Genomic DNA, 26,443 nt, shown 5'->3' on the forward strand with positions numbered 1-26,443 from the left:
TGCTTCAGGGCTGAACATGGTGTGCATTTAGAGATGGTCTTCTTCATACCTTTGTTGTAACATTCTTCACTGATCTCCTGCATCATCAAAGCATTTTTACACAGATAACTATCGCTCACTGGGTAGTTTTTCTTTTTTGCATGATTCTCTATGAGCCTTTATGCCATCAACAACCATTCAAAGTCACTTAAATCACTTTTTCCCCAAATCTACACACATAAATGTGCTCCCATGTGATGGTCAACGAGTGCTGCAACAGATGTACCCAATAAAGTGGCTGGTTAGTGTGCGTATTTGGTGGTAGTGCTCTGTTCTGAGACCACTCCCCATTCAAAGTCACTTAAATCACCTTTCTTCCTCACTCTGAACTTCAGGTCTTGTCTTTGTATCAACATGCCTAATTACACAGAGTTGCTGCCATGTGATCTGAGTAGTTGCAGTTGAACAGATGTACCTAATAAAGTGGTGAGCTGGTGCATAAGAATCTATCCCTGCTTATTTTCACAGCTGTAGATGAAATTTCTGTTAATTTGTAGTTCTCGTTGCTTTGTCCTCACTGGTTGAAAAACCAGGATATTGTGAATTTTAAATAAGTAACATAACACTCCATATATATCATGTCAGTCTATAAACTTTCAGAGATGGTTCTCATCAACCATCTTCATAAACAATGATGAATCCGACTCTTTGATTTTGGATTCTTTGATCCTTGGACTGGACATGCAGTGATGTTCCAGCTTCATCAGAGCTCCCATCATGTAGCGTCCTTGTGTGATGTAAATATAACCAGCTAAACATGTTCACAGCTGTATGCTGTGCTTTGTGGCTAAGTACTGCCTCACAGTCCTGTTTTGAGTGACTCGAATTCTTGTTGGCGTGATGTGACAGATTTCAAAATACGATAGTGGTTGAATTAATTCGGTACTGAAATTGGCAGTCTGTTCACATTTTTTAGTCAAGTGAACTTTTTAGATTTGGTGTGCAATATCAAGCAAGAAATATATTAAGGTGTCTATTAGCAACATCATATGAGGAAAAAAACTTTATTTGGGCACTAAATTAGGTCAAAAGACGATGGCTGAATTTTCAAAAACCTGTAGGTGAGATCTGATCTCTCTGCAACTTTAGCAGTACTGACTGCAACTGACGTCTTCCAGAGGATGACTGCAGAGTAACCACAAAGCACGAGCTTGTCAGAGAAGAAAACTCAGCGCTGCTTTGTGTTGGCTCCTCATTCTTTTGTCACTTCAGGGATGCCACAGTTTGAGTCATCCTCTGGTGCTGTGACAGTTTATATGCTACAAAATCAGGGAGGGACTCATCTGTGCTGTCCTGATGTAGTTCGTGCATGAAGTAAATCTCTCAAAATGTGGTAACTCCTCTCAGTCAGACACTTAGTCTTTGTCTGTTCATAAATGGAAGGTAAAGGAAGACGATGCCATGTCTAAATATATCGCCACTCCAATGTCTAAGAGGTGGCTTGTGGCAGTGCAGATGTTCATTTAGCTTTTTGTGATTTCTCTTTAGTAAACCTGTTTTTCGTCCCCATGAGAGTCATAACTACTGTTATCTTTAATTGGGGAAGCAACAGCTGCATCACCTGACAAGCAAGTTGCTACATGATACATCATAAAGAGCTCTCTGGGCCCGGAAATCCAGCCAATCTATGTTTTTCCCCTCTCTTATCAGCAAGTGTTGAACCAAGCTGCAGCTATTCTGCATTCTAATAGGCTGGTGCTGAGTTATGAGGCTGTCTGGCTCCCTTACACTGAGAGTACAACAAAAGAAAGGACCTCTGTCACCCTCAGAGCTGACAAGAGAAAGAGACAGTGAGGGAGTTACGGGGATGTTGGAGCGTAGGTGGTGCACCGAGGTTATAGCTGATTAACAGGATGCGGTGTAGTAGTTTTGAGAGTGTGACACAGAGCCTGTGACGTGTCAGGCAGTTTTAGGCATGAATGAGAAAGGTGGCTGTGTTTCTAGCATGAAAATAGCTCTACAAAGCTTTCCTCTTAGGGTGATGAGCAGTAACAGCTTCACACTTCTGCTTCATACTCCTGAAAATGTAATACTGCAAATAGTGGAGAGGCACTTTAAGCTCAGCACCGTGATCCCTTTTTTTGGAGCAGCTCCCTGTGGCCTTGGCAACCTTTCACCACGACTCCTTAAAGCAGATCAGGAGCAGGCGTGACTGTATGCGTGCCTCTGTCAGGAAAAGGTGTGGCTTACACACAGGGAGACGTGGGCTGGCAAACATTGCCATGTTGGAGGGTCAAGAGCTGTGAGAATGAATAATATCATTATATTGGGATGAACTAGTGTTCTTTCTGTGTCAGTCCACAATGCTGATGGCTTGTTGGGTGCTCCCATGATAACCTGGGATACTGAGAATAATCAGGTAATATATGAATAAATAAAACAAATATAAAGTTCTGTAGAGCCCTTGATCTGCAGACAATTTAAGAAGAAGGACTGCTTTCACCCTTTTCACATTTACACTGATTAAGTTTCTTGGGAAGAGATAGATCACATAAGTAAGGTGATTAATTACTGAACCTAAACGTCACAGTCTTTCCTCTTACTGATAAACTGAGGAATTGAGCGTGTTCTTGACAATCATTCATCTAAAACTTTAAAGTTGACAGAGTATTTATAATACTTTATTTATCAATTTTCAAGTTTTATTGATTTTAATTTTCTTTTCTTTTTTTTCAAAAGAGACCTGGCCAAATGAGCAGCAGAGCTGGGGACCCAAGTGAGTTTGAGGTCATTTGAATGAGGGCTGGTCTCATTTTGGGGTTCTATTCCGCATTGCTAAGCAACAGAGTAGCCCTGTTGCTAGGCATCATCATCTTCATCATGCTACAGTTCAGATAGTGATGACCTATCAGCGATCCGATGCTGGCTCAAGCATAGATCTATGCTCAAACTCTCATCTTTTAAAAAGCTGCATTGCTGTGTCCCTTATTATGAATAGTCGTGTTTCCTCATACGTCTCCAGCCATTAGCGCTATTCCTGTGCAGCACATTTTTAAACTAAGTGTTTAAAAAGTCATAATAATGTACACTTAAAATACTGTTGGCTCCAGTTTACCCTTGTTGTCTCTTCACTGACTCTCACTTAAGATGGGCTCTAATTGAAAACAAACTTCACCACCAAATGTTCAGTGCTGCTATCTTTATCTTAGCCTAATGATATCTCTGTAGCTAGCCACTGGGTGACAGATCATAATATCAATTAGTTTAACTTCCTATCCCTTCAAAACCTTGCTGGTATCTCAGTTTTCATCTTAGATTTCAACCAAAGACAGAACAGTGCAGAAATTGTTATTATCATTTTTAGACATAATTAAGTCATGATATCTTAGCTTTAGACTTAAACATGCTAGCTAGCTTAAATCTGTTCAGCATTTGAAATCCTCTTCTTCATTAATGCCTGAATGCTGTTTGACTGTAGCATCTGGGCAAACACTGCACTGCTCACTTTGTTTGCTCTGAAAGAATCTGTACCATTTTCAACTAAAGACATATTTAGACCTGAAATTGCTAATTACATCAGGCCTAACAAGCAGACTGCCTGCTCTTTTGCTGTGACATCTGTGGCCACTGATGTTACAGAGTAAGATGTAAAAGTAATTAAGAAAATTCAAGAAATTTAAATTACTTTGGCAAAGCAGCAGTAACTAAGAAGATCAAAGTAGTGAGATTAGAATTAGAATTTTTGAAGAAGATTTTAGAATTAGGACAGGGAATAAGAAGGTCAAAGCCGTAAAAGAAGGAATCTCTGTATGTGTCTATTCCCTTTCACATCAGTTACGTCAACTTTTGCTCACACTAACACATCTAAAGATAGAAAGTCTACGCAAAGTGACATGCAAGGATTTAATGGTGATTTAATGGTGCCCAGTGGTGCAACCTTAATGCCTGCACCATTGGGCGATACACCAGTAACGTGTATAAGAGAAACTTTAAAATTTCATATTCTGTTTTCTGTGCAATTGTTCATGCTCTCACTAAATAATTCTTCCAACTTGAACAGGAAACTGAGATAGGAGCTGTCACTTCTGCTCTTCTGTTCTGATTGCATCCCATTGAAGAACCCAGCCTGCACCTCTAAGCAGTTTTTAACATCACGATCTCTGAAATAGTCTTTCAGATTTGAATTATTTGCTTTTTCTCTTCTGCAGTTCCTTATGAAAGCACAGCTTTATGATGTGTTATCATTTCATGAATATTGCAGACTCAAATGTGTGAGAAACCACAGATTGGAGAATAAAGAGAGTTCTCTACCTCATGAAGTGAGATTCATTCAGTGAAGTAAACAAGGGTACTAGTGGGCTGATCTCTCTGAAAAATAAGCATCAACGGTTAAAGGAATGCTTGAATATTCACGTTGAATATTAATGCCTTGAATTTTAAGTTAATAGCAGAAATTTTAGCAAGTGTGATTATTCCGTTCAGTGGTAGATGATGTGCACTGTGATGACAATCAAGAACAGTTTCCAGTTGTTAATCAGAACCAAATTCTTTTGGTTCATTTGATTCTTTTGAATCCTGCCTTCCAGCTTATGACTTTGTTTCATCAATGATATGTTTTGCACTTGACACCAAACTCAAAGAAGTGAAGCGTCTGTCCATGAGTCACATGCTAGCCTTCTTTACTCTTTTATATAGTGTTGAGACTGTGCATTGCTTCTGTTAACCAATTATGGCCTCTTTTGTTCCAAAGAGAAAATTATTCATGAATCTATACAGAACCAGACCTATAAGAAAAATCAATAATGGCATTGGTATCTGTGAAATAATGTCAATATTCCTATCAATATAACTGATCTGTATAATTATTACTATTTATATGCTTCATGACTATGACACTAAAGCCAGCAACAGGTTATTTTCTCAGCAGAAAGACTAAAATAGGGGTCAGCATCCTGTTAATTTAAAATTTAATACTAAATCTGTGTATTGATTTTATAGGCTTTCTTCTTTTTAAATCTGCGATACATTACATCATTCAAATCAAAGAAAAATGTAGATGTAAAAGTACTTTTGCTTCATTTATGTCAGTTTCTCATTTCCTCTCATTGTTCATTTGTGTTTCAATAAAAAATAAAGCCTAAGTGGCATCATCCCAGTGGGGCAGTGTGCAGCTGTAATATGATTACTGTTATTAAGGTGGTAAGTTTCAGATGCAACAAATGAGTGTGCCTCCTTTGCCAGCTATCAGATAAAGGTCTATCTTTCTAAGGAAAATACATAAAAGGGAATAATAGAAATACATTTTGATGTATGCCTGTAGTTATATCGTCAGAGGGACAAAATTAGAAGAAAGATAAATAAGTGTCTAGTTATTGCCAGATTTTGTATTGTTTTCAGAGTGCTTTTAACTGAGAGGGATAAGCTCCCGGAAAAAAAGCTGGTGAGACTGCAAGGATAAAGTAGCTACTGCAACATCATGTTGGGTGTGTTGTGTTTGCAGAGGCAGTTTATAACCTTTAGGCTGGTTGTTTGAGAGCCAAAAAAGACAAGAGAGAAGAGTGATGTTTACCCTTGAACCAGTTCTAAATCAACATTGACTTTCTTCTAATAAGTTCATTTTTTGTGATCCAGCCACTCTCACAAGAAAAGGATCAGTTTAGATTCAGCCCATGATGAATGAGAGGTCATTGGTTTTATTGAATAAAATTAAAGACTTGTCTTCTGCTGTCCAATTCTGGTAAGTCCATGTGAATTATAGCCTCGGTTTCCTGTTCTTAGAGTGAACAAGTCACACCTACTGTGGTCTTTGGAAGTGACATCATCAGTGACATCATCAAGGCACTTTCTCTTAGAGAACTGCTGCTGACTGATATTTTTTCAGACCGTTCTCTGTAACACCTAGAGATAGTTATGTGGAAAAATCTCTGTGAATCAGCAGGTTGTGGTTACTCAGACCAGCCACAATGATGTCACATTCAAAGGCAATTAAGCTGCCATTTTCTTCCTCTTTCTGACGCTCAGTTTGAAACTCAGAGGGTCATCTTGATCATGTCTGTAAGCCTAAATGCAGTGAGATGCTGTCGTATGATTGGCTTGTTAGATATTTACGTTAATAACCTGGGGTTGTGATTCCCACTTCAGCAATTTTAAGCACGCTCTTCCTGCTGGTATTTACTGAACTCCAGCAGCGTCTCGCCTCTTGTGAAATGAATCTCACTCTAAAGTTCACTTCTGAGATGAGGGAGTCTTTCCCCACCCTGTTACATGTGAATTACTGTGATGGATCAGCAGCTAATATGAGCTTAAGTGCTATCATTTTTGCAACCACGACTCTATTTCCTAACAAAGCTGCTCTGTGGGGGTTTACCCATGAGTCTTTTATTCTGGTGAGTCACATCCTAATGATGCCTAAAAGCCTGCTATGCATGTCATCCTCATTGGCAGACTGGATTTAGTGAAAGGACAGAGGAACATCTGCAACTTGAACTGCAGATGAGTTACAATAAAGGGCTTTCAGCTTCTGTCAATGTGGTTAGTGCAGCTTAGAGGGACATTAAACCATGTATAACTTAATTTGAAACCTACTGCTGACCAAAGATTTGTTGACAATTCTCTGGTACGCCTTAAATTAAAAAAAGAGAGAGAGAGAGAATGGGCTTCATAACAGTGCACAAGGGCTTTGAAAGGCTTACGTCTCAACAGCTTGGGAGGTGTGCTTTATCAAGCACTTGCTGACATTTATGATTATTTTGTGTTATTAATCACACGATTAATTGTGATATGAATGTGCTTGCCTTTGAGCATCTTTGTGTGTTATGCAGCTGATACGAGTCCAAACTTTTCCAGGCTTTTATTAATTACTTTTAGCTCATCGTGTGTGTTCGCTGCGTTACAAAAATCAAGTAGACGATAAAACATTTTTCATATTTTTTGGCATTTCGTAGCCTAAGCAGTTACTCAGATTCATAAATGATGAAAAGAAATTGCTGGCTGCAGGCTAAACTATGCCATCCCCCTATGTATTTTTCTTTCCTTTCTGTTCTGCACTCTATGTCACCATCCTGTAATGGGCAAAAACACCCCCATATCACAGTAAGAGAAGACTAGGGATGGGTACCGGTATCCGGTTCTGACATAAAGTAACCAGACCGAAAAGCAGCGCACATGTCAGTGCTTTATTTCGGTGCTTTATTTCGGTGCTTTTTTTTTTCCTGAGATGTCATGCACTTTGGATTCTAGCCAATCACTTTACCTTTTTGCAAGCGTAGTAGGCGGGCCCAGGTATGTATGTTCTTTTAGAGCAGATCTACAGATTAAAAATGCCCAAGGCCAAGCGGTCAAAAGTCTGGCTGTACTTCACAGCAAAAGATGCAAACTCAGCAGCCTGCAACAAGTGCTTTAAGATGATACTGTGCAAAGGAGGTAACACCTCGAATCTGATGAAACACCTGGCGACGCATAGCGGGTTTTTTTTAAAGCAGAGAAATGCACCGTATTTGATAGCTTGCTGCGAGACCTCAGACGGTGCACATCTACTGCGGGGTGGTGTCTTATCGGACCGGAGTTAGCAACATCCCCCAAGAACCCAAAGAGGAGAGTCATGGCCCCTAGCCCTGCCAGTGTAGCAGAAATGATGACGGATGATGATGGCAGCAGCAGCCGTTTTTCTCTGCGTGAGCAGCTTAATGTTGTTCGTGTGTAATTTGTTGAGTAGGCTAACCACGTTATTACATTAATGCATGTAAGGTGAACTAGCACGGCTTTCTTCTTGTTTGATGGCAGATACTCCCTTCACCCTGGCCAAAAAGGCTAAAATGATCAAAGAAAAAGTGGAAAACAGCTAAACATGAGAGGTTTTTGGACACAGTTTGTTTGTTTAAGCACTGCTTCCAGCCAAGAGTGATACCATATATGCCCCATAGCTGCAGAAAAGGCTAGCATTGTTATCTTTTTACAAAAAAATAGTTAAACATGAGAGGTTTTTGGACAAAGTTTGTGTTCTCCATTATTTAAGCACCGGTTCAGCGCTGTTTAAGCACCGGCACCGTTTCAAAAGTACTGGTTTGGCACCGGTATCGGATAAAACCTAAACGATACCCATCCCTAGACAACCCATATGGAAAAGATATATATAAATCTTATAAAATTTTTATCTGTCTTGTATGAAACTTGTATGAAAAGCATACAAGAGTGAAAACACATATAAGATCCCTTGAAAAATTATATAATGAAACTTGTATGTTTTGTATACTTACTAAAAAAAATATATGAAAGTAATGAGAAAGTGGCCACTTTCATGAGTAAATCATATATGTTTTTACTATTTCTTTTCCATATGGGAAGACTAGTCTGTGAGTAAGAAAACCAGGACAGCCAGTAAAGGTCATAAGACATCTGTCTCACTGAAGTGGTATGCTAATTTGTCATTACAGAACAACTGTGGGAATCACTCACCCATACTGAAATATTCAATAGATGTTAGTCACCTCTTCGTTTAGCCTTTTGTGTTTGAGGATTTTTTTTAAACATTATCATGCAGACCCACTAAAGAGTCGCAGTGAGGCTGTACACAACTGCTTATATCATTCTATAAATCAATGAACTTCTGGTAGGCTCACTTTACCTTTACTGTCTTGTAGACCTATAATAACCCTGCATCCTCAGATATAGCTCTTTGTGTTTTTTAGCTTTATCCAACTTATTTTATTATTATTAGTCACACTATCTGTAATGTTTTCATATAGAAAAATAAAATGATTAGTGAGACATTAATATTGGTGAAAATTTCACTTGTAATATTGGAGAATATACTGTGTAATATATTAAAAAAACTAAAAAAAAATCCTATTAAAACTTAATCTAATGGAAATATATGGAAATATTTATTTTTATTCTTTTCAGCTTGTCAATAATGGGATGTTGCTGTGATGCAAAAGGTTAGCATCTTGTCTCCCACAAACAAAAACTACCTGGCTGCTTGACAATATGTTTTTTGACTATCTTAAAAGTTTTCTACAATATTTTAAATCAAGCTTTCTATAATATTTTTTACTCCATACATCCATTTTCACTACTTATTCATTTCACAATTGCGGTTGAGATGGTGCTCATCCCGACTGTCATAGAGTGAGATCCAGTTCTCTTGCAGGGCTGACTCAGAGAGACAGACAGTCGTTCATTCTTACTGCCAATTTAGAATCACAATTAAAATAACATGAATGTCTTTGGACTGTAAAGAAGCCAGAGCACCCAGAGAGAGCTCACACAGACACGAGAAAAACATATAAATTCCACAAGAAAGGCCCCAGTCTGGATTCAAAACTAGAAACTTCTAGCTGTGAGGTAGTGGTCCTAACCATTGTCCTGCCATAGTAGAGGCTTTTCCTTTTTTTTTTAACGAACTATAAGCCAATATAAGTCTGTAACAAGCCATCAATTCTTTTTAAAGTTTTATACTTAGGTATTAAATAATCTGACCACTCTAATCCTCAGCAGTTTGATTGAATTCTCTAATGGCAGAATCAAAATTTGCTTTGTAATTGTGTTAAACACTGTAATTACAAGTGTTATCATGTAGGAACAGGAACATCAGCACATTGTAGAATCACAGTACTTTTGTACTACCAGAGTCTTTGCTCTGTACCAGGTTTATTGTTGGGCCTCAATGATTTTGATGTGTACCTAAAAGATCATAAATAATTCAATCTTTCTGCGCAATCAGGCTGAGCATCCAAGTTTATAACTTAACAGCCATATTCTTCTCCATATTAGGATGGCATGGTGGTGCAGTAGTTAGCACAGTTGGCTTCCACGAAGGTCCCAGGTTCAGATCCAATCTGGGTGCTTCCTGTGTGCAGTTTGTATCTTCTCCCTGTGTCAGCTAGGGTTCTCTCTGGGAACTCTGGTGTCCTCCCACAGTCCTAAAACATGAATAGGGTGAGTTTAATTGGCGATTCTAAATTAGCTGTAGGTGTGAATGTGAGAATAAGCCCTGCAGCAGATGGATGACCTATCATATGACAGCTGGAATATGCTTTGGAGTGGCCACCACGCTCTGCCATCCTCTCGGTAGCCAGTCCTGTCCTGGTTCTTTTGTTTTTTTAGTGATTTCTGTTTTTTTTATTAATCAAGTGTCTACTAGAGAACAATTATGAGTTTTAATTAAAGAAGGCATATTTTAACAGTTATATTTTTGAATTAATGGAAGCGTCACACATCCCCAGAAGCTATATTTTAAGTTTTAGCTCAAACTACCTCAGAGCTCTGTATATGTCGCAACTTCACTGCTAGCAGCTTAAATTCAGTTAAGCAGTTGCTACCCACACTCCTCACAGTATGAGGGCTTTGAGGAGCAGAAAGCAACTTTCTCTCTGAGGGGTAATTTTACATGTAAGTAAAGCTAAAATGACAGCACAGCCATTGTCTCAAAGGTCTGTGTGCTGTGATTTTGTCACACAGTGAACAGGATTACGACTCTGACAGCGCAGACCAGCATCTTGGGCCTCCTTAGTGTGACTGTCTCAGTGACGGTCAGCTGCTCTGGCAAGAGAAGCTGACTGAAAAATATGGAAATGAGAACAACTTTACTGTGAACTTGGCTGTTAAAAAACAGCACCAAACTGATGTAAACAGCTGACAAAAAGCCAGCTGAGTCTAACTTGCACTGAGCACAAAATCACAGTAACCCACAGCCCTTTCTTTTTTTAATTGGTTTCCAATCTGCCTTAAAATTGATACTGTTTCTGATTGTTCTTCAATTTTGGCCTTACTCTAACACTGTTTTCTTCCAAGCTAATACATTTTTACCACAGTCACAGTGTAGTGTATGTCCTAATGCTAGAATTTAGCAAGTGTCCTTCACTGAAAAAGGGTAACTATTGGAGCTCTAGTATCTAACACTGCTGTCATGCAGATGAAAGGCTGAGAAGTGGTTTTGTATAAGATGAAAGGCTTCCATGAAGGCAGACAGTGTTACAGACCTGTGCATAGCTGCTGTGATCTGTGGAAAGTGGATGAATAATCAGTGAAGATAAGGATAAACTGGCTAGATAAACACACAGATAAAAAGATAACATTTAATTTGTTATAAATGACGTCTGTCTATAGATTCATTTCTTTCTGTGGAGGTTTCAGTAACACCATACAGCAATAATTTAGATACAAAATTTCACAAGCTACATACTGTCCTGCTGTTGGATACATGTATTTGTCTGTCTAGCCACTTTGATCCATTGTTGTGGCTGCATTTTGGACACCTTGCTTTGTCAGTGTAAACCACAGCCTGTGGTCTGGAGACAGAGGGATGGTGCAGGCCTGCAGGTTTCAGATGACCACTCCTTTGTCTGTCCAACACACACGGCTGTAGCCATCACGCTGCACAAAGCTTGCAAATGCAGAGAAGGTAATGCAATTAACCTTGTTGCTGCCTCATACTTAGCACGGAGATGCGGGATGTCTTATTAAATCCAAGAGGCCACAACTGAAATTTGTAATTATTTATAGATGTTTTTTCTCTTGCAGTCTAACTACAACTGCATGAGGAACCAATCAGTGTGCTTTTTATATTTTTGCAACATGTTTATTTTGCATTACATATAGTTTGGAGCTAAAGCAGTTCCATAATTAATGTGTGGTTAAATTTACAGTAAACAAATCAACAACACGGCATTTAAGACGATGTCAGGATTTGGTTTTATAATATCCTAATCCCAAATACTGTGGGATTTTAGGATGTTTGGAGAAAACATGCAGATGCCACTTACTGGAAAAAGTACTGTGTAAGACATAATCAGCTGTAACACTAAAACGTCCTGCATTTCAGACGGAATCTCTCAGATGATCACTTAATACAGAAATGAACTCAAGCCAAATGGTCCTAAAAATCAGTACTGCTGTGCATCTTCAGAGAAGCTAATGACCTGCTGCTTTATGTGGAGTTTGCACAAACACTCAGTGTGCATGGGTTGTTAATCAGCCTTCCATACTATGACAAAGTGCCACTCACATTGCATTAGGAAAATGTGGCTTTATGTGCTGATGTGGTACACCAGGCACATAATGTTAATTAGACTGCGTGTTGTGTGTGGCAGTTGACTGAAGGTTGCTATTTCCTAAAAAGCCCCGACAATTTTTACACTCAGTTGAAGTGATGGTATTAAATTTCGCTGATGTTCTCACATCTCACTGCGTCTTCACATGTGACTCTTGTCTTTTCATTTCCCCATCAGCGTGAAGTTATATCATCCCCCATTCAGTGTCATTTAGTCAGATAATGAAGCACAGGTTGAAATCCCACCTTAAAAAGACATGACACTGAGTATCAACAGGTAAATGCAGGTATAAATTCAGCTTGATTTGAATTTTAGCTTAACTTCAATTACAATAGTAACTTTAATTGTCATTTCAATCAGGAGCACTATTGAAAAGGAGATTAATACACTCACTGGACACTTTATTAGGTCCACTTTGCTAATACAAGGTCTAGTAAAAGATTCAACAAGGCAATGACATGTTAGCATATTGTTTTTGCTCCAGATTTGTCAACCGCAAATCCAGGTTGTCAATCCTTTTTTCCACCACATTCAAAAAGGTTCTCTATTGGACTGACATTTGGTGACTGTGGAGGCTATTTGAGTACAGTGAACTCATTGTCTTGTTCAAGAAATCAGTTTGAGATCATTTGATTTTTGTAAGATTTCTGGAAGGATGCATCAAAAGATGTGGTCTGTGGTAATAAAATGCAGTAAAAATACACAGTGATACAAAGGGGCCCAAAGTGTGTTGATAAAATAGCCACTATAACATCAACCTGAACTGATACAAGGTAGGATGGATTTGTGTCTCATTTGTGTTGTTTATGACAAATTCTAATCCTATACCATCCAAATGTCACATTATACTCAAAAGACCAGGTAACATTTGTCTAATCATCCACTGTCTAATTTTGGTGAGCCCATTCAAGATCTAGTCTCAGTTCCCTGTCCTAAGCTGACAGGAGTGGCACCTCGTGTGGTCTTCTGCTGCTGTAGCACATCTGCTTGGTTCGATGTGTTGTGCACTCAGAGATGCTCATCTGCATATCTTGGTTGTAACAAGCGGTTATTTGAGTTACTGTTGCCTTCCTATCACAATGAAGCAATCTATCTATTCTCTGGCATCATCAAGGTATTTTCACCCAAAGAACTGCTGCTCACTGGATATTTTTTCTTTTTTACTCTATTCTCTGTAAATCCTAGAGATGGTTTTGGAGTAAAATCCCAGTGTTGACAACCATGTCATGCTCAAAGTCACTTAAATCACTTTTCTTCCTCATTCTTAATCTCAGTTTAAACAATCTACATGCCTAAATGCACTGAGTTGGTCTAATGTGATGAACACGTTAACAGATACCTAATAAAGTGGTTGGTGAGTCTATATACTTGGTGGTAGTGCTCTGTTCTGGGACCTCCTTGTCATTCTACCACCAATACACTCCACACCCCCCTCCCACCCACCGGAGTACTGATCAATTCAGACACAGGATGAGTCAGAGGAGCTGGGTGGAGGTGGGTTGCAAATCAGCTTGTAGATGCAGAGCAGGGATAGAGATGCTAAAACAGCTAAAACAACATATACAACATGAGATTTGCCAGTTTCATGGTTAGACAGTAGCTCATGCTTTCGATAAGTAAATCTTAATACGTTGCTCTACACTGTAAGTGTTCTTCAAGCAGAGGATTTGGATTTGTGTGGCTGTTAAATGCTGAAATAGTGCGATATGAATAATTTCAATCTGTGGTCTCTTCATCTGCAGTCCAAGTTAGATCCTCCAGTCCTGTCAGTCATCTTTGTTTGCTGATGCTGCGAAACTTTGAGTAGCTTTTGAAGATGGAAAAACTGATCACTCTAAATAGCCTAATGTATTTTTCAGTGGGATCTAAAAGGCTCGTAAAGTATTCAAACCATCTCCACCCCCCTCTCCCCGGCCTCTTCTCCACTCCTTCTCTTAGAGTAATGTTCTTTGTACACCAGCTGTAGCCTGGACCCGGCAAACCTGCAGCAAGATGAGCTCAGAGGAGCGCGGCTCAGCCATGTCACAGAAGATCTCCTCCCTGTCGCGCAGCAACAGCAGCTCTTCATCCAAACATGACAGCCGACAGGTAACACTCGCGTTATACTTACAGACGTTTTCGCTGGTGTCATGTATGTGGAAGGGAGGAAGGCTGGATTTTCTTTTCCCATATTGAAGATTTAATTGAAAAAGTTGTAACTGCCAGTCCTCAGATATTTTTCTCTGCCTCCTAGGAATTATAATACTAGTATAAGATCTAGCCACGTTTTGCATTATAGATGTCATGAAGCAAAAACTAAAAGCTGCCTAAAAGGAGGCGTTTTTTTATTAGGATTTACCTACCCCTTTCTCACTATAAAACCAGGGTATTTCTACAAATGTGGAAGATATTGGAGTGCTCTAAATTACTAAACTGCAACTATATCCTCCAAAGTAATTCTCAGACACACCACATAAAGAAGATGTTGGCACCATGAACAAACTGTTTTGCATTTGCCTCAAGCGTTTATCTGCAGGCTGCCGACTCATTAATTTTTCATTATCAGAAACAGCCTTTTCCTTTTGGAAATGAAAGTAATAAAGTCTTACTCTAGTACTGTCCACAGGACAAGCAGACACTTAAGGCTCACCACTCTGGGGAAGCAAAAAGTGGCAAAAAAAAAAAAATCATTCTCGTTAGCAAGAAAAACTTTGAATAAGGAAATATTCTGACTGTCGTGACACTGCTATGTGGGTTCAGTTACATTCAGAGAGAGCTTGGTAACCATTTTTTCCCATTTGTTCCAAACCAAACCCTCAATATTTAATTTGTAAAGTGTTTTTGTAAATGATAACACATATCAAAATGTGGTAGAATGGACAAGATGTCTAAATGCAGCAGTCTGAACACATTCACACTTTATAATTGTGTGACGCTGAAACGACGCTGTCTTCTCAGCGCTCCTATCAGAGCCTTGTTTCTCAAAGTGTCTCTTGACCTTGAGGAACAGTGTCCAGGCAGTGTGTGACAATGACGCACTGTGTGACTGTGCTGCCCTGGAGCCGTGACGAACACTGAGGGAGAGTCGAACTGTAGCCCGCTGGCCACGCCCTTGTTCAATCCCCTTCAGATATAAGGGTTTATTTTAGATTGCCTCACCCACCAGCATTCAGCCTCTCTGACTGATACAGTGTGTTTTTATACAGTCAGGGACACACTGACACAAGAAGCAAGAATTAACCTCTCCCAAGTGCCCAAAGTCCCTCCCACGGTGTAACACAGACATGATTTATACTTAAGTAGGATAATTTAAAGATAAGCCTGAGGTGTAATATGCCATCATTAGCATTATGAGTTCATATATTATGAGTCAATTTGTTAATTATTTCTAATAATTTGTTGCACATTGACAGTAGATGTGTAAACTGCCTGTCATAATGTTTTCAGCTTTTCTTATTATATCAATTTAGCAGCACAAAATTAATGAAATGTAGTTATTCTTTTACACCTGCATCATTTTCTAATGACTATATGTTGAAAACTGTTTTTGGGTCTCATTACCAACTGAGGTAACTGCGTCATAACTACTTCACAGCCCACTACTGTTCCTCTGGGTTATTTTTGCTGGCTACATGCCCATTCCACTATTATTTATAGGCTCACTGCTAAGTAGTCATATGAGAATAATCTATAACATTGGCTCATTTGAATGATAGACCCCTTTCTGTTGATTAATCATCTTATTGTTTCAGCACTAATAGAAACTAAAAGCGAAATAGTTCACAAATGATGAATTATTCTGTGCCCACAACGGTATTACAGAAGCCTCTGTTATACTATTCATCCTGCGTTCCTGGAACTCTCACTCCTGAAACACATAACAAAGCTATCTGGATTAGTCCGTGATGAAATATCATCTTAATCTCTGTATTGCAGGGGATTTGGGCTTGACCGTTCTAATCTCATTCAGGAAATTATTATTATAGTGAAGAGTGAGATTAAACAGGTAAGCTAATTTTGTAAATTCAATTCAATTCACTTTTATTTATATAGCGCCAAATCACAGCAACAGTTGCCTCAACAAGCTTTATATAACAAGCTTTTTATTTTTGATAATACAAAGAAAACTGAGAAAAACCCCAGCAATCACATGACTCCCTATGAGTAAGCACTTTGTTGACAGTAGGAATGAAAAACTCCCTTTTAACAGGTAGCCTCGTTCTGCTGGAGGTTTCTAAGGGAGGGGCAACCATCTGCTATGCCTGCCCATGAGGGGAAAGAAGTCTGTATAACTTCACCCTGAACACCTTATTACATAGGGCTACATCTATAAAAAAACAATGCTAATCTTCCACTTATAGAGCTTCCTGCCGATTGACTGACACTGATGAAAGTGAGGCATCAAATTTAAATCACCCCAGCAGCCACAGATTATAATATGTTTTGAGTGTGATTATGGCACTTGCTGAGTGGTTGATTCGCTCAGTTCCATTTATAAATCCTCCTCTGAAACTTTCATTTGCATGGTGTGCAGATGTCTGTCGTCTCAGAGTTCTCATAAACCATTGTATTCCAACAGGACAGCTGGGAAATCGTGGAAGGCCTGCGAGGAAGCTTCAGCAGTGTCCAGGAGCCTCAGAAACAGGAGGGCTACATGATGAAAAGAAGAAAGTGGCCAATGAAGGGCTGGCACAAGGTAACATGGAGCACCTGTGTGGTCTTCGTGTGACCCATGTGACTCATCTTTCAGAGTAGTGACAGCTTAACGTCATTTCATTGTCCTCGTTTCACACGGCACTTTTTAGGCACTTGCCTCTGCAAATCTGCTGACACGAGTCATTTGTGTTTTAAACTAATTGAATGAGCTTATGTAGTAGATAATTTGACTGACAGAGGAGTCACGTGTGACCAGGGTCAGTGCCTGTTTACACTCTGTCTGAAAGCTTTTCCTGGGATAATGCCTAGATATCTTGGTGGTCCTCTCAGATGCATTAGCTGATGGCCTGTTGGTTACTAGGGTTGTATACATTTAGTATTGACTTGCAGTCAGAGCTTTTTAGGTCTCTGTGCTTTCAACAGTCTGATTCTGTTGATGTACAGTAAAAGCACCAAGAATTGCATTTACAAATTGAGTGGATGAGACATATTGCAAGTGAGTGAGAGGAAGTGTAATAAAGGACGACAGATGCAAGACAATAGCCTGGAATTGCATACATCCCACTGCAGCAACATACATTTTAGGAGACTGACTACCATGACCTCAGCCTCATAACACTGACTTTAGATTTGCTGTCAGGGATGTTGCATATCATGTCTAGCTGTATCTCATTGGCTGATTGTCCTTCTCTCTCCCTCCAGAGATACTTTTTCCTGGACAAGGGTATCCTTAAGTATGGCAAGTGCAGTGCTGATGTGAGTACAAAAGGCTGCTGGCTGAATGCTGTGTGAGCTCATCATTTACAGAAGATTAAAAAGGACACTTGATGTCTTTTTCAATGTTCTTGTCAGGCTGCTGACCGCCTGCGCCCAGAGATACAATAGGCCCTAATTCTCTCTCAATCTCCTCATTGTTGATAGCAATCAGCCTGTGTATTTTACCTACAGATCACACATAATTACGCATGGGCCGCGTCACAGCCTAAAAAGGGATTATTTTTTATGCATTGTTTGCACTGAGTTTCATCTGTTGCATTCATAACATTGAGAGCTGTCTCATCCAACAGATTGAGAAAGGGAAGCTGCATGGTTGCATTGATGTGGGTCTCTCTGTCATGGCCATTAAGAAGAAGGCCAAGTGCATCGATCTTGATGCCGAGGAAAACATCTATCACCTGAAGGTAAACCACAAGGCTAATAAAGACAAGGGAATCCCTACAGGCTTAAATAGGCTTAAGGCTTAAAGGGGTTAAACATTTTTTAATTCCTGGTACAGATGCCATCATTAAAATGACTTCAGAATTACCTCATGTGATATATATGTGTGCCAGAGGGAATAACTGCTCACTCCATACCTGTGTGTGTGTTTTTCCACTGACACACCTCTTCCATCTTACTTGCCCTTGTGCTGATTTTCTGATTGCGGTATCTGCTCTACAGATTAAGTCTCAGGAGCTGTTTGATGAATGGGTATCCAAGCTGCGTCACCATCGTCTTTATCGGCAAAATGAGATTGCCATGTACCCTAACGAGAAGTCCTTGTTCTATCCCCATTATGCCTCCCCGAACTCTCCTGGCATCGCCGAGGGACCCCCTATTAGAAAGGTATAACTGCGCCACACAGCATGCTGTTGCTGAAAATGGTCGGCTCTGTTTAAAATGAAAATGAAAAACAAAGATGATTCTCGTGTGTTTTTCATCATGAGCATCATTATTCCATGTGCTGTATTTAATGAAGTGAATTCCCTTTGCTGAAAAAAATTAATGACACAGCCAAAGTGTTTTTGAACTGACCTTTGGGTCTCTTTGTTACTGCAGTGCCTGTCCATACGAAGGCAGTCCACAGTGCATCATGCCGCAGCTTTCCCTTTAAACTCCAACAGCCAAGCAAAGGTGGCTGCCTGGCTCCAGTCATCTGATGAAATGGACAAATGCTTCAAAGGTGAGAGACAAGAGCAGCCTCTCACGATTTGATTTTTTTACACTTATTGAGGCCTTTCTGAATTTCTGAGCAAAATTTACACAATAAATAACTTGCCTGGCTAAAATGGGGAGAGCTCGTAGCGCTAAGACACATTCTTTAATTTGGGGTTTTTATCTCTGTGTGGGATAATTTGCACTTTTATTAAAGTCATAAGATGCATTCTTGTACTAGTTGTTTAAAAATCTTCAATTTTCATCCTGGATGATGATCTCTCCAATGTGATTACGGTTTTGCTGAGGAAAATAATCAACTCAGATAAAGCCATTTAAAATTTAATCGTACCTTCCTCGTATTGTGCCTTTGGCTCTTTTTTGCAGTCCTTAATCTGTGGAAATGCACTCTTCCTTGTGGTAGAGTGTATCATGCTGCTGCTGCTGCTGCTGCTGCTGCCGTGGTCGGTGTGTTTGGTGTGCATCAAATTTTATGTGGGTGGTACATGTTAAACTAATATCTGCACAAACGCCACAACCCAAGGTTTCCCAGCAGAGCGCTATATTGTGCTACAATGATCGATGTTATTCACTTCACTTGGTTTTATTGTTGTGGCTGATCCGTGAATATGATGCAGATAAGTAAGAGAGTTCATGCAAAGTTTCCTGCTTACAACGATGCTACCCATACCAGTCAAAGACATTAGATTGTTAGAGGGCCCAGCTTTTTCATTTATACCCATTTTCTACTTCTTGTCAGGGTCCCGGTCATGGAGGAAGCGATCTAACCAGTTCTAATATATTTATGTTATTTGGGAAATGCTTCTATAATTGTGTACGCCTGCTGTCTCATTTGCAAGTTAGATGAGGCTGGCAGAGTGGTGATCATAAAGAAACAAGCTGGTGATTACTAATGCACTGTTTGTCTCAGTTTTCATTCATTAAGATTCTGACGATGTGCTGTCAGCACTTTGTAATCCAGAAACTTTGGAAAATGGACACGACAACTCACGCGCACATTTACAAACACAGCATGGTTTCAGTTGGACTGGTGTTTATTTAGTTGTCTGTCATTTCATAATGTGTATGTTCAAATACTGTCACAATTTAAACATCTGTTTATGAGACCTCTCTATATGAAACCATGGCAAAGCCAGTCCTTTGGAGAGAAAGAAATCCACGTGGCATTGTTTTTAATGGATGGCAGCAATGATTGATGATGATAGATCAGGTAGACTTTCAGCTTTAATTCAAAGGCAAAAGCAAAAGCATTTTATTAACAGATATGAGATTAAACATAATCCCATAAAATAATAGGACACGTTAACATAATTTTAAATGCAATATTTATTTTTAATACTTGACTGCCAAGCATGCAAGCAGTTTCCTCCCTTGAGATGCTCTGCCAGGCCTTTACCTCAGCCACCTCCACCTGGTGCTTGTTTGTAAGTCTCTCTGTGTTTATGAACCGTGTTGGGCTGAGATCAGGTGACTGACTTGGTTTGCACTTTGTTGTAAACTGTCTGTATTTTCATTCATGAAAGTGTCACTTGACTTTGACAATGATACAACTATCTCCAATGATAATATAATCATAATCTACTTTAGTCTTTCAGGGATTTGGGTGTTGCTGAGCTGGCCAGAACATTGTTAGGAACATACCAGATAGTAGATTTGGCCCCTCATAAAGTTTTTGCTATGTCTCTTATAGGTTTATCTGGGCTTATCAGCCTAAACCCCGTCATTCACTTGCATCAGCATTTCTTTGGAGCCCATATTTAAAGTTCAAAGGTACTGAACGCAATTTTAGTACTTAAAATCGACTCGAGATCTTTAATTTGTCATAGACTAAATAAGGAAAAAGCCTCACTGAGCTCAGCCTCACCTCACCCATGAAACTGTTTGTCAGTTGTTAAATGTCTTGGACATTTGTCAGGTCATGGACAGTCCAGATTGATTATCTCTTGCCTTTGACTAACCTTCTCTTTCTGAGGCAGATGCAGTTTGAAGGTGTTTTTCTGATTCTGGTAATATGAGAAGCTTTTAGGCTCGCTCTACAGGCTGCTGTTCATGCTTGAAAAAGATGCAAAAAGCAGAAATAGATATCTTGGGAGGTGAATCGCCAAACTGAGGACTCTATTTGAATAAAGCATATATAACATAGTGTATGTGGTTCAGTAAGCACATGTGGCACCCTCTAACTTTGTCAAACTGAAATCACCAAACTTGTTGATGACAGATTAGGATCTGTCAGCCTTCTCTGCTGTTTCTACAGAGACTGGTTTTTGAGTTCACTCAATAGGCCCAACTAACACATGCCCATTTTCGGGCACTGCCCTTTTTCTCACTTTAGCCTTTTTAACTGTCTTTTCTTTTTTACTTTGTACCTCCTTTTATAACTATTAGTGTTTGTTCTCATCCGGACAGACTTATCAGTATGTGAGGCCTATCTCCTAGAGCTTAACCACCTGCTTCAGAGTATGGAAGTAATTCACCGGACTTATTCTGCTCCATCCATCCAAGCACTGCAGGTCAGCACTGCAGTATTTCTGGTTACTTTACATGCAGGGTAACTTTTCTGATGATACAAAACATTATTAAGTTATTTTCTGTTGACCTTAACTCACCTCTTATTAAATATAGAAGATATTTCATCTTGCATCTTGCTCTGGTAGTTGTGAAACCACTTTTCAAAAAAAGCCTTCCTTTAAAGACAAAAAAATCCTCACTGGCCTGACTGTCAATAATTTCACATCTGCTTTCTTAGGCGTCTACTTTTGACAGCCCCAAAAAAGAAAAGAGACTTCCAAAGAAGTGGCGCACTAAAAACTACAACAAAGATGTCAAAACAACTCTGCAGGTAGACAACACGACAGAGAAGTGTGATCATGCTTAATTTGTTTTTATATTTCATTGTGAGTATCTCCAGTTTTTCTTCCTGCTCTGCTCTAGGTACCGAGCTGCATCTCCTCTGGCTCTATCCGCCTCCATGCCTCAAACCCCAACCTATCCACTGCTGCACTGAGCAATGATAAAGCCGATCCTGAATCCCTGGACTCCCCTTTTGATGTGGCCAAGCTGCAAGAAGACTTCTGTCGTGTTGCCACCAACTGTGAGTGAAAATAAAACTCTAGTTTCAGATAAAACTCTGTAAAGCACACATTTTTAAAATTCCTCAATCTGCTTCTGATAAATCTGCACGAAAGCTAAGACTGGTGTGGTGCTGCTACTTCTAACAAGTTGAAGTGTTAGTTGCTGTTAGTTATGTGGATGTCTTCTAGCTGATATTAAGTCAGAAGTTTGTTTTTTGTGCCACAAAACCTGTTAAATCTCTTTGTAAGGAAGTGGTTGACGCATAGAGGATGAATATAATTTTCCTTCTGTCCTCTTTGGAATTTTCTATGCAGATTCTTGGTGCTTGACATGGAGTAATGAGATTCATTTGTTTTTTACATAATGGCTTTACAGTTTCAAACTTACTCCGGAGAACTGCTGTCAGTTCTGCTGCTATTTAAACTGACGAATTTATGCACACATTTAAAATTATGGAGATAAAGATGTGTGATGGGCTTAATCATTTATAATGGCAGAGTTTTCCAAATAATGATCTTTTTGATTCCCTCTTTTTGTGTCTCTTGTTGCTGCCAGTGCATACAACCATGAAGGCGGCCCTGAGCACACTGACATCAGAGAGAGAAAGATTAAAACAATGCCTGGATCACGAAACCTGCCCCCCCACCTCTCCACAAGTTGTAAATTTGAAGAACACGCTGGCTGCGGTATGTGAAATAACACACCCCCTTGCACATTTTTTGCAAGCGGATGTTTTCAACAGAAATAGGTATTAGCTATTCTCCTTTTTTCTTCCTTTTTTCATTTTTTTTTTGCTTTTACACTTCTCTCGTATGTCGTGTCCTCCCACACCATTTGTCAAGCGTGACACATTTACGAGTATTTTAGAGGGATTACTAGCTGCCGGTATGATGTCAGCCCCCCTAAATGAGACCGCATTCAACAGTCGTGTTTCCTGTGGCTGCTGCCTCCCACCAGAGGCTTGTTTTTCTGTTTTCTGTCTTTGGTTGTACATGTTCATTGTCATGTAGTCAGCGAAGAAATGTGTTGGCTTCGAAACCGCGCAAATTCTAATGCGGCACAAGTATTTCTTTACACATTCAGATTTGTGTGGTCTCTGCTATAGTCTGCTGGATTTTAGCTTTTAGCTTTTCTTATTGGTTTCTCTGGTTTGCTTACTCTGTTCCACTTGACATAATAACAGGTGAAAGCATGCCTCTCCAGTACGTAAATGAGTAAATGTGACGTTTACTGATTTTCTTGAGATTACACAACTCCAAATCAGCCGGGTTTTGATTTATGCTGAGGATTTCAAGCATTTCAAGGCTCGGGTGTTTGCAGTAAACAGTGTTTAAACTGGTTATTTTTTCCAGGCTTTAGCCCAGAACTCAGAGCTGAGAGAACGCCTGTGCAAGATTCATGCTGAGTCCCAGATCATAGAGCCCACACTAATAACGCTCACTGCCCCTGTGCAGGTGGGTGCAGGAATGCAGTGACTCGATTCCCCCACCTTCATGACGATTATTCTTATATATCTGTCTTTATTTTTATCCCCCGCAAGCTTGAATGTGCCACAGAATGAATGAGCTGTCCTTTTCCTCTCATCTAGAATCAACAAATGTCACTCTCCTCTCACCCCCTCATCCAGCTCAGTCAATATGAGAAAAATTAACAGAACTTTCTTTTGGGGAACACTGCCTCTTCCTCTCAGCTTCGTCGTTGCGTAACCAAATGTCTCACCATGACACGGTTCAGAGGAAGGCTTCTAGCTCCATATAATCGTCTTCTAAAGGAAACTCTTTGCTCGTTTAATCGGATTTGCTGATCACACAAAGCGAGCCGATCTGCTTAATTGTGTCCCTGGAAACACGCAGAGCAAAACTAATATGCCTCCTCTGAGAACATCTCCATGTTAATTAATCAGCTTCACCAATAACAAGGGGTAGATTGGGACGCTCAAGTCCATGTGTGGAAAGCTATCTCATATTGGCAATCAACTGCATGCTTGTCAGTTATTTTCTGAGATGTGTGCAGGGCAGGCATGCAGCCTCACTTCTCACTGTAATTATTCTTGCTTTATTTAATACAGTAGTATATTGTCAGGCAGTCTCTAGGTAGGAATAAATTGTCTTATGAAATTTTGATTCTGAAGAGTTCATGTTTTCAGCAGTTCATCATTTGGCTTATTTGACTGATAACAGTATGATTGAATGCAGACACACCCATGTTGAGACGCTATGCACACGACTGCATAATGTCACTCAGCTGTTTGTTAATGTTTATAAACCTCCATCCATCCATTCGCTACCGCTTATCCTTTTCAGGGTCGCGGGGGGTGCTGGAGCCAATCCCAGCTGTCATAGGGCGAGAGGCGGGGTACACCCTGGACAGGTCGCCAGTCTGTCGCAGGGCTAACACACAAGGACAGACAACTGTTCATACTCAAATTCACTCGCACATTCACACCTAGTGGCAATTTGGATTATCCAATTAACCTATCCCCACAAACTGCATGTCTTTGGACGGTGGGAGGAAGCCGGAGTACCCGGAGAGAACCCACGCAAACACGGGGAGAACATGCAAACTCCACACAGAAAGACCCCGGCCTGATGGTGGAATTGAACTCAGGACCTTCTTGCTGTGCGGCAACAGTGCTAACCACCGTGCCACCGTGCTGCCCTTATAAACCTACATTTGTTAAATCAGTGAAGAAATTAAAAAAGTGTATGACGGGTGTGATGTCAGCCAATATATTTACGTATGTATTATAAATGACTGTCTTTCAATATATTGCAGATTAAATTTGTGGGTGTTGCGATTGTCATACTCTGCATGTTGTGATTGTGTTGTATTCTCAATGACACTGTGATTGCCACCCCGGGAATGATGGCGGGGCCCCTTCCTGTGTTCTTATTGTAGCTGTGGACATTGTTTCTCTTAGAAACAGGAATCAGTAGATGAAGCCCATCCCCTCGTACACCAAGTATCCAATGAGAGCAGAGCTTCAATCGCGGAGTCTTTGTCCGAGTTCTTTGACGCACAGGAGGTTCTGTTATCTGCTAGCTCTTCTGAAAATGAGGTCAGTGTGGAGACTAAACTCTTCATTGTCAGTAGTTGTGATGTTGGGTCTTTTTGCTTGTAGCAAACTGATGTTTAGAGCTACATAATAGAATTATCATTGCTGTTGATGTTTGGAGTAATTTGTCTTGTTTACACAAGCACAACCAGAACAAAACCTCCACCAGTGGCTCTTACTTTATTTATTGCCTGTCACCCAGGATTTCTTCACTTTTGTCTCTGTGTCTGATAACTGGCCTAAATTTTGTAAGCACACTGGACAATTCATGGTATTTTATTACAGAAAAGGGGGAAATGCCATTTAACTTAATGTCCTGTCTTAAATCCATTTTTTATGATATGTGTCATAAAACAAATCTGCTCTATGTTAGTTCAGCGTCCTCTTCCTTCAGTGCTCATGTGGCATGCTTGATGAGGTAGCACCTGGAGCGGAAGCAATGTGAAAATGAAAGTTAATTACTTTCATCTAAAAATACAGCGAGCCGAGGTGCAGCTCTGCCACCATGTCCTAAGAGAACCTTCATCTCCACCACTGTAGATCTTCTGCAGATGTGACAAGATGCTACAAGAGACTCGTTCATTCGCTTTTTGTCAGTGATATTAAAACAACTTGAATGTTTTGTTTTTTTTAGGTATCAGAGGATGACTCATATATCAGTGACATTAGTGACAACATTTCCATGGACAACTTCAGTAATGAGACCGAAAGTGAAAGACCAAACTCGGGTAAAGTCATTACAGTACTAGCCTTGGGGCACTTTTATGCATTTATATACAAATTATATTTTGGTACACTGGGTTGTCGGTATGTATTATCAAGGTGTCCCTAACCTCAGCTCTTATACCGACTCTTTTCAGGCTCTGTGGAAGAAGGCACTGTTCTTTATCGTCGTAGATCCTGTCTGCCCACACCCAGCCCAAGCAACACCTCCATCAGCTTGTGGAACATCCTTAGGAACAACATAGGCAAAGACCTTTCCAAGGTTGCAATGCCTGTGCAACTTAATGAACCCCTCAACACCCTGCAGAGACTGTGTGAGGAGCTGGAGTACAGCGAGCTGCTAGACAGGGCCGCCAACACACAGGACCCTTTTGAACGTATGGTGAGAATGCAGTTTCGCTTTTTGAGTGTGTGGGCTGGGCCTTTTTTGTTCAGCTTACTTGTTTGCTTTGATGATTCCTCTGAGAAGAAGAGCTGCTGTTGGTAAAACTAGCGTGACAAGTAAGAGATGCCGTATATAGCCAAGTAAACTAGCGCTAACGCACAATTGTTGCTGATTGGCTTTCAGGGACTGCGGTGCACTGCCTTTACGTGAGACAGTCTGATCTACCTTTAAGATTTTTAGCAGGAAGACGGCATGATGAGTTTTGCACTGACTAACTTTGTTGTTTTTTGAGATATGCCCTGTGGAATAAGACAAATAAGACATATGCACAACATACAGTAAATACGTTCAGCAGTCACTTTATTAGGTATACCCTGCTAGTACCAGGTTCGACCCCCTTTTGCCTTTAGAACTGCCTTAATTCTTCATGGCATTGACTCGACAAGATGCTGGAAACATTCTTCAGAGATGAGGATCAATATTGATATGATGCCATTACACATGCTGAAGATTTGTGAATGTCCTTATCCACCACATCCCAAAGGTGTTCTATTGCATTGAGCTCTGATGACTGGGGAGGTCATTTGAGTTAAGTGAACTCACTTTCAT

The 26,443-nt window shown here is 40.0% G+C and overlaps 1 protein-coding gene across 3 annotated transcripts in view; it reads left to right on the plus strand.

The window, feature by feature from the left end:
- osbpl3b (oxysterol binding protein-like 3b) overlaps positions 1-26,443 on the plus strand; it is a 36,848-nt gene that overhangs the window by 3,495 nt on the left and 6,910 nt on the right. The window contains exons 2-15 of one of the 3 annotated variants that reach the window (XM_040031079.1): positions 13,968-14,117; positions 16,588-16,704; positions 17,367-17,420; positions 17,732-17,845; positions 18,105-18,269; positions 18,483-18,606; positions 21,006-21,109; positions 21,346-21,438; positions 21,531-21,690; positions 22,227-22,357; positions 23,024-23,125; positions 24,592-24,729; positions 25,361-25,454; positions 25,587-25,831. In XM_040031079.1, the coding sequence (XP_039887013.1) occupies positions 14,022-14,117; positions 16,588-16,704; positions 17,367-17,420; positions 17,732-17,845; positions 18,105-18,269; positions 18,483-18,606; positions 21,006-21,109; positions 21,346-21,438; positions 21,531-21,690; positions 22,227-22,357; positions 23,024-23,125; positions 24,592-24,729; positions 25,361-25,454; positions 25,587-25,831 (1,737 nt within the window). In that variant the 5' untranslated portion in view covers positions 13,968-14,021. The remainder of the gene's footprint in view (positions 1-13,967; positions 14,118-16,587; positions 16,705-17,366; positions 17,421-17,731; positions 17,846-18,104; positions 18,270-18,482; positions 18,607-21,005; positions 21,110-21,345; positions 21,439-21,530; positions 21,691-22,226; positions 22,358-23,023; positions 23,126-24,591; positions 24,730-25,360; positions 25,455-25,586; positions 25,832-26,443) is intronic. The other 2 variants (XM_040031080.1, XM_040031081.1) reach the window with 2 other exon arrangements.

Source organism: Simochromis diagramma, unplaced genomic scaffold (genome assembly GCF_900408965.1).
Source record: "Simochromis diagramma unplaced genomic scaffold, fSimDia1.1 OVJJ01000361.1, whole genome shotgun sequence".
NCBI lineage: Eukaryota > Metazoa > Chordata > Actinopteri > Cichliformes > Cichlidae > Simochromis > Simochromis diagramma.